Here is a 9276-nt window from a genome sequence, read left to right on the forward strand (position 1 = left end):
GGTCTTTGACATCTAACTTTCCAAACAAGTTGTTCACTTTGATAAGCTTGTTCATTCGTACCTAATTCACTGAGCTGCTGGCAAACTATTCCACCTTTTGCTGTAAATGTGTAGAATACTAGCGAAAAAATCTTTGGACTGAAGAGAGTATACAGTCATCTCAGTTGTGCTGTAAACCACTGATCGGTTTCACTCTCCCTCCCACTCCTACACCAACAAATGACCTTTGAGATACTGATCGCCCTTATTCCTTTTCTTACAGATAATAGAAAGCAAAGCTGACGAGCGCAGCCTGTAATAAGCGAGTACACACGAATCAGCCTCTTGACTGGCTGATTACATTACAGGGAAAAATTACATACCAAACACACTGCAGATGGTGGAGACTGGTGCTTCTGCTTTGTAGTTAGGAATTACAAGTCTAATCATCAAACATTTATTACTTTAAACAGAGCGTTATTGATTCTTGAATAGCAGTCATCATCTAACAAAGTTGCTGAAGTGCAGCTAAAGCCTTTGGTAAATATAATGTGACCTTCCTCTGCATGGAAATCACTCCCACAGAACATTGTCTTGAAAATAGCTCATGTATCACAAATCTCTGCTGAGTGAATAGTTCTTTTTTGTATTGCTGCTGCTTTACTAGAACAGATTCTCTAAAATTACCTCACTGCATGTCACAAGACTTCATGACATAAAATACTAAACCATAAATTCACAAAACTTTGTTAGGTTTTAGACAACAGTAATTTTGAAATCATGGATCACATAATGAACAGATTAAAAAGCTGAACCTTTATTAAAGCTATCATCTCATCAGCAATAAAAGGCAAGAAAGTCGGTTTTCTACATTCAGATTGCAAAATAAGTTTGTACCTTCACAGCCTGTGATGTGAAGTCACATAGTTACTTTATAGATGTGTTGGGATGACTTTGCCCTCATGTTGTTCTCTGTGAGGTCACTTTTTACTCTGGTATGCAGAAGGCCAATATTTCTGTCTTTCTGTCAAACCAGCTCCCTTAAATTCCTTTCGAAAGACCTCATTCCATCTGCCCGTTTTATTGGATGTCATGCGTTTACAACATCAAGGAAAAGGACATTATCAGAAAGTATAGCGACAAACAACAGAGAAGTATTGGATGATCTCTATCTTTGAACACTGTGGTGTTATTCTAATGTCCTTGGCTGTATTTAGTATCTACGTTCTGGGCCCGAAGCCCAAATGGTACTGCTGTGATGTAATCATGCCCAGTGACTTGTTAAACAAACATACAGCTCTCAGTGTTTCTCCTCCAAAGACTGATTTGACTTTGCTGAGACCAAACTGTGCAAGTGTCTGCCACTTTGCTTATTAGCCATGCAAATGGCGCTGTACTTTCCAGCCGTTCTGAGTGGGGAAAAAGGCAGTGACAACCTTTACTTTAATCTAGCGCAGGATAGATATTAACCCATCCTTGAGTCTGGATCGCACCCACACAAACTACACTGCATGCCAGGAATGCAGTCTTAAAGGCCCATATATGGTGAAAACTATACTGAAGTACAAGTAGCTCTTTAAGTGTCCAAACCATGAGACAGAACCAAACTTTTGTCAGTATGAAACGGCATATATTATTGATATGTTTGCAAACAAAACTACAGCTACAGTATACATTGGGGTAGCTAAAATGTGGGAGAAAAACATCCCAGGGACACAAGATCATGGCTCCACCCAGGGATGAGTGATTACTTCCTCCCCCAAACTCAGTGTTGAGGTCTTCGCAGCAGCCGCAGATCAGGCTTCCTTTGCCTCTGACTGCTCTGCCTGGAGTATTGAGCAACAGGGAAAGGGCCTGGCGGTTTGACCACTTAGAGAAACAAATAGCAGTGATCTCACAGAGACTTTTCACAAGTGATTTACTGAGTGCTTATGTCATCCGGACTCCCTTGCAAACATTTTTTTTTTTTTAAGTTGGGAGGCAGGATATTCAAGAGTTGCAGGCTGTTGTTAAGGATTTCTCAAGACTACACCCTTTATCCCTAGGAGTGCATGTCATTTCAGTCCACTCTGGGATTTCCACACTTTACCTTACCTCTAATTTTGTCAATGATTGTGAATTTGAGACTGAGGCTGCGGTCGAAAAGTCCAAATAAACTCCTTTCCCAACCATTTTTCCTTGACCTCGATGGAAAACTTCATGAGGTCAAGGAAAGATGTGAAGGAGGACTCATCATAAGGACTTAGGAAAAGACTAACACAAGAGAAAGAGAATTCGACTGCACTGACCCTTGGCTCCGTAATTATGCAACAGCACATGTATTAACGAGAGTCTGCTGTGGTGAAACTGCAATGTTCAGAAAAAGGACTACTAAAAGCGCATCCTCACTGCATTGTTTTTTTATGCACCAAATAGGTTTTTGTAGTTTTTTCCTGTTTTCTTTTAAAAACCTGAAGATTTTGTGACTTGTCTGTTTTATTTTGCTACCTTCTTGACGCACTTTGTAACGAGGATCTTGAAAATTGCACTCCTGAGAATGGTTGCTCGCGCTCACCCTCCTGTGCACTCGTATTTATCGACATGAATTCCAATTAATGTGACTTTGTGAAAATAAATGTTAAATTTATGCATGAAAGGTGAAACGTGTTACGCCCACTACTGTACATATCATCATTCTTACCTTTCAAACATGTTGAATTAAAATCATCACGTGTCATAAAACAACCCTTCTTCATGTTATGTTTAATACGCTAATTATGATTCCAGTTATAGAAGTAACCTACAATCATGCGAAACAGCCTGTTTTTCACCGAGAGGCTTCATCAAAGAAAACAGCAAATAGAAAGTGTTAAACACATATGAAACAGAGAAGGTTGATAAACCGAGACAGCCCACTTTAGATTCATTTCCTGTATCTGTGTCATGTGGATTTTGCTACTGCCGCCCCTTTAGGAGACCAGCAGTGACCCTGAGTCCATTCATTCCAATGGGAAAACTGAATGTGAGTACAGACGATGACCTTTTCCTTCATCCCATAGTCACTGAAGTAAATACTGGAACCATTTTTCACATTTTTCTAGACATTGTGACACTGAATTTTTTCAGACAGACAAATCAGAAGAAAATTAACTTCGTTGGAGGCATGTCTCTGTTTTAGCAACATAAGCCATGTTTCCATCAGCCTGTTTAGATGCGCATCTAGAAGTATCGCATTGGAAAATTATGATGGAAACGCCAAAATTAGAATTAAAATCCCCTGATTCGCACAAACTAAAATACACTCGCTTTAGCCGGGTTTTGGTTGATTTCGAAAAAATGTTGATTCGCAAAACGGGGGATGGAAACAGTTATGTACGAATTAAGTCTGAATTAAGCGCACCTCTCTCCATGGTGATATCCACACTCCGGGTCGGGAAGGCGGTAATGCATTTACAAGCTGGTTGCCAACCGCCAGAAAACATAGAAGAAGAAGAATGCGAGACTTGTTTTGTTTCTGGTTCTGCGGAAAACTCGCGCGAGTTCGTAGTTTTCACCAAAGTCCGTACATTTAATGGAAACACACAGGATTAGTATTTCTTTTAATGCGCATTTCCCAATAATTCGAATCACTTTTGGATGGAAACATAGCTATAGTCTCACAAGACTGTAGTAGTGTTGCACGGTATACCGGTACTAAAATAGTACCGCGGTACTAGAGTATTCCAAACGGTACTATACTGCATTTGGAAAATACCAGTACTTTGAAATTGATTCAATTCATTAATTTAGTTAATTTATTTTACTCATTTATGCACACAAGCGCCTTTCTTGTTCCTATTGGAGCACAGATTGCGCAAGTGGTGTGTATGACAACACCTGTATCAACATTCGCAACTGGCGCATGTGAAAAAAGACAAGAGAAAGTCTGCCTCGCAAAGGGAGACAACACGAGACAACACAAACTTGGTGGGACATTTGAGTTACCAAACCGTGACGTCCGTACCGAGGTACTGACTGAACCATGATTTTTTATGATGACTATTTATTGTTCTAAAGGTTCGTATCCAAAAGAACTTTCCTTAGGAAAAGTACCGAAGAGTATCGAAAAGTATCGAAATTCATATTGGTATTGGTACCGAAACAAAGATTTTGGTATCGTGACAACACTAGACTGTAGTGATATCAGACATTAAGCTAGCAGATATAAACAAGCGGCAAACTAAGGAACGAATATTAAATCTGTACTGTATGTTGTGTTGTTACAAATCTGATTTCATCCATTCACACAAAGTATGAACTACACTTCTAAATGAGTTGGGGGGGGGTGCAGGGGAGAGACGACCATGCCCACTTAGGAGACAGGAAGTGTATACCATTTCATACCACTGGCACAGCATGTAGTGTGGTATCTTAAGTTATAGAGGTTCTCTGGTAAAGGATGGTCCTGTGTATCCTATGCTAGGGGAGATTATAAAGGAAGCATTGAAAAACCTTTCCTTAATACCACTTAGCCACTTAGATATTTCTGGGTTATTTCACACAGTTAGGAACCTTCCTGAGCAAAAAGACTATTCGACTGCAGCCTGGTTCTCAAACACAGCAGAGGAACTGTTTTCCTCCTTATGTCAAAGTTTTGGGACAGCTTGCTACCAGAGCAACACCACCTACATAAACAACTGAGGTGTAAATAAAGTAATTAGCGGTCAGCCTTTATGACTGCAATCAGTCCAACTTGGCTCACCAGCCATTTTCTGTAAAAACAGAAGCACTAATCAGCCTAAATTGTTGCTTTCTCACCTCCTTGGTTGGTGACAATCCCACCAATAAGCAAAGAATCACAGTACAGTGCCAGGCACACTATAAAAGCAACATTACTACGGAACAATAATTGGCTGTAGAGAGGTGACGTTAACCCAAAAGTTTTACAGCAGCCAAGCTTTCCACACTGACAAACGTGGAAAAGCAAAAACGATGATCAGCAGCAGCCAAACTTTTTTTGTCTTTGGTCACGGAAAATTACTTTCAACCACTGGTTTCTACAGCTGACGACAGAGTGTAAGCAGTGACATGCACTTAACACACTCAGTCATATAGTTCAGATTTACAGACAGAGTATACAAGACTGCGGCCACGGTTTACCAAACACCGCACTTAATTGTAGGATACTCTTGGAAGTAAGAGACACTGTTTACACAATTACTGCAAAAGTTGTGGGGGGGTTTTTTTGCACAGCAGGAGTTGTATCTAAGAAGTGATTGATCCAGACTTCATACAGAATCCAAGTTAACGCCTCCACCACTACTTCCATCAGTACCACCACACCCTCAGAGCTTGTGATCTTATTCCCATACAATGAGCAGCAGGCAGGAATATCTTCTTGACACCACAGCTCCAATGATGCAGACTCAGGGTTGCCCACTTTCTCTCTAAGCACACACCTCACTCTGCATTAACTATTCCGCTAACCCAAGCCAAAGGGCTATAAATGACATGAATGTTGACATAGTTTTCAGTTGTTATCTAATTGACAATGCCCTCCTGTTACTGCCATTTATTGTGCTGATAAAACCATTCAGGCTGACTAAGGATAACTATAATCAATCACTCACACTCACACAGTTTACAAAACCACCACACACCACACCGATATCATGCTATGCAACGAGTCGCCCTGCAACTGAACTTTGTGTTTGCATCAAAATATACACAGAAGCCCAACTGTCACAACAAGTATGCTCTTCAGTAAACTTTTAGGAGCTGTATTGACTGGGATAATCACATGATGCACTGAGTGCTTTGAAAAGTAAAGCACTCAGTGTAACACTATCTCTTTTGCTCAACTCCAACAGCTATTAGCCGCTCTGTATTGGGCTACATTAAATAGTAATAACAACACATCGATACCTATTTGAGCCTCATCCTGCACTAAAACAGGGGTGTGCTGTATTGACAACGTGCTGTTTATCAGCTGTACAGGAGTCATGTGTCCACTTGGCTTGATTTCACCACTATACTGACTGACTGATATCTATAAACTATTAGAAAGGCTACATTATGAGTGCACAACAAGGTAGTTTTTACATGAAATAAAAATGGACAGCAGGGGAAGTTTATGCTATGACTGAGTGGTGCAGCTTTCTCAGTCTGGGTACAGTTGAGAGTGTGATTAACCCTTGCATGTGGGAATACAGGATGTGACAGTGCACTGCACACTACTTCCATGCAATGAGCCAACGTGAATACATACCAGCTTTTTGTTTTTACCCTCGTCCTCGTTGGACTTCTTCTTGGAGGACTTATTCGGGTCTTCCCCACCGCTTGCTTGATCCATGTTGGCTTTTAAAGTTAGTTCCCCCTCTGGAAAGACTTCTCAAAAGTTGGCAAACTCCAGCAGCAGGCTCTTATCAACACTCGTACAGCCAAGCATCCAGGTTAGGTCTTTTCAAAATCCATTCCGTTTAAAAAGGTAATGAATAAAACAAAAAGTTGACCGCTTCCAAATAGTTCCCGAACAAGTATCCAAGAGTCGAGGAGGCTGCCTGGGGAAGAAGAGGTGTGGTAGGATATGGTATCCGTCCTGGTGTGTCCTCAGCTAGGCAGTTAGGCAGCTCACACCGCCGGTAAGGGCTTTCTGAAATTACCAAAACAGTGTGTAAACAATAAATAATTAGTCTATGCCAATGGCTTGGACACAGATGTTTGCCTGTACACGTGTTTCCCTGTGCAGCCTTGTTAATAATGCAGACACAGTGAAGCCAGTGAGCGGTTAAACAGATGTAAACAGACATGTAGGAGATATATAAAGGGAGCTCGGTGAAATTAAAAGCCAGGGTGTTTTAACTTACAGTTACACCCCTGTGTTTGGAAACAGGGCTGAATTGTTAGAGGAGGCAAACTTACAGCCGTGTAACTTAACAATAACATAATAGTAAGCGACTGAAATAGGTTTCAAGGCAGCTAGGATGCTCTGACAGCTTTCACTGAGCAGTGACACGGCGGTTTTATAGCTGACAGCACAGCCATTAATCAGAATTAATGAACAATTGTTGTAGTGGAGGAAAATCACCGTTGTTCTCTCTGCTTGGGAATACTTTGCAGTGCTGGACACTTAGCCAGGCTAGCATAAATGGACGACCGTAACTGCGGAACAGTATTTAATTCAACAGACACAATAACGCCCAAACACATTCAACATTATGCTAATATTTACACCGTGAACAATAAATAACATGTCAAAGAAAACTCACAAAATCCCATCCAGAGCTTACCTTTGCAACCAAACCTGAATGCCAGGCCCACGGTGATCCCGCCCACCCGCGTTCTGATTGGCCAGCGAGCTGCGTAAGGAGTGGGGATTCCGGCTGCTATTGGTCGGATCTGGTGTCAGTCACGAGGTCGGCGTGGCGTCGACGGGGAGGAGACTGTTGTGACGGAAGGTCAGTCTGATCTCACAGCGCGAGGATGGGACTCAGTCAGTTGTAAGAATAGATCTGTGAGTGAATTATGAAAGGATGACCGCGGATAGGGAGCAGGGCGGGAATCCGCGGCAACAGACACACACTCTGAGTGTGTGTTGGCGCCGGTGTGTGTGTGGGATGGTCAGATAGAAACACACCCTCTTAGTGTCTCTGTGTGTGATAATAACAGCTGGTGTTATTATAGTTGCCCAGTTACATAATTGAGTCCATCATATTGGCCTACGGGGCGTGTGTGTTTGCATACAGAACAAAAAGATGCTTTATATTTCTGCATGTGCACGACGGAAATTTAAAGGGAATAGTTTGTAAAAAGTCTGATCTGCCAAATGTTCATTCTTGACCTTAGAAACAGTATTTAGACGAGAAAATATCTTAAAAATATCTTAATCTTAGTCACTGTAAACAATCAAAACTAATCTTTTCAAAATGGCTTTTAAAGTTGTGTGTATTTTAGTATATTGTATTTTATGATCGTTTCTAACTAATGTAAATTGTCTTTGAGTACAATGAAAAGCACGCTATAAATAACATTTTAATATTTAATTATTATTGTTATTGTTATTGTTATTATTATTACGATTCTGGGGTGTCATTCATGCCGAGTTTCAGACAAATCAGGCAACCGGACGTGGCCCGACTAATTTTATCCAGCATGCTGAGTTTGGGCTGACACTGGGCCAGGTCATTTTTGATAACGGCTCAGTGATGGTAGTGTCGGCAGCCGGAGTCGGGCAGCTGATTTGGCTCGATTCTGGGGTTATTCATCCCGAGTTTCAGCCAAGTCGGGAAACCGGATGTGGCCTGGCTAATTTTATCCAGCATGCCGAGTTTGGGCCAATGCTGGGCCAGGTCATTTTCATAATGGCCCAGTATTGGCAGTTTCAGCAGCCACAATCGGGCCAGCTGATTTGGCTTGATTCTGGGGCGTCATTCATGCTGAGTTTCAGCTGAGTCAGGCAACCAGACACAGCCCGGCAGCGGCTAATTTCATTGGGCATGCCGAGTTTGGGCCGATGCTGGGCCAGGTTATTTTTGATAATGGCCCAGTGACGGCAGTGTCAGCAGCCGCAATCGGGCCAGCTGAATTGGCCCAATCCTGGGGCATCATTCATGCCGAGTCTTAGCTGAGTAGGGCAATCCGACGCAGCCTGGCTGATTTTATCCAGCATGCTGAGTTTGGGCCAGTGCTGGGCCAGGTAATTTTTTATGATGGCCCAGTGATGGCAGTGTCAGCAGCCACAATCGGGCCAGCTGATTTGGCCCAATTCTGGGGCGTCATTGGCACCAAGTCTCAGCTGAGTCAGGCAACCGGGGGCGGCCCGGCTAATTTCATCCGGCATGCCGACTTCAGGCCGATTATGGGCTTAATCATTTTGGCTACCTGATCATTATTATTAGTAGTTGTAGTAGTCGTTGTAGTAGTAGATAGTAGTAGATATAAAATGTATTATTATATTTACATCAGTATATAATCACCTGAAATTAAGATTTGTTGTGTTACCATATGCTTCGAGTGAGCCCTTCATATCAACATCATGGATGTATAATAGAACTGGATACAGCGCTGGTGACGACCACTTTCATTTCTGTGAGAGTTGCTCAGTGGAGTATGAAGCATAGATTTATAATAATACCTACGGGGTGCCAAGATGGCGCCTATTCATTCCAGAGTTGTTTGCCTGACACATAAACCAAACCCACTGGTCCACTGAATATGCACAAGAGTGTTTGTTTGAAGAATGTTTTACACATATAAGACCTCCATGGATTAAAAATTCATAACAGGAGGAGTCATTATTGGCCTTGTTTGCAGTTTGAGATGTCCTGTCAACAGTTTTAC

The 9276-nt window shown here is 41.9% G+C and overlaps 1 protein-coding gene across 7 annotated transcripts in view; it reads right to left on the reverse strand.

The window, feature by feature from the left end:
* diaph2 (diaphanous-related formin 2) overlaps nucleotides 1-7388 on the reverse strand; it is a 497420-nt gene extending 490032 nt beyond the window's left edge. Inside the window, exons 1-2 of one of the 7 annotated variants that reach the window (XM_050042679.1) lie at nucleotides 7227-7388; nucleotides 6206-6589 (exon numbers count right to left, since the gene is read on the reverse strand). In XM_050042679.1, coding sequence (XP_049898636.1) covers nucleotides 6206-6289 — 84 coding nt within the window. In that variant the 5' untranslated portion in view covers nucleotides 6290-6589; nucleotides 7227-7388. Of the gene's footprint in view, nucleotides 1-6205; nucleotides 6590-6803; nucleotides 7001-7024; nucleotides 7156-7226 lie in introns of those variants that run through there. The other 6 variants (XM_050042678.1, XM_050042674.1, XM_050042680.1 and 3 more) reach the window with 6 other exon arrangements.
* Nucleotides 7389-9276: the final 1888 nt, after the last annotated feature.

Source organism: Epinephelus moara, chromosome 4, assembly GCF_006386435.1.
Source record: "Epinephelus moara isolate mb chromosome 4, YSFRI_EMoa_1.0, whole genome shotgun sequence".
NCBI classification, from domain to species: Eukaryota; Metazoa; Chordata; class Actinopteri; order Perciformes; family Serranidae; genus Epinephelus; species Epinephelus moara.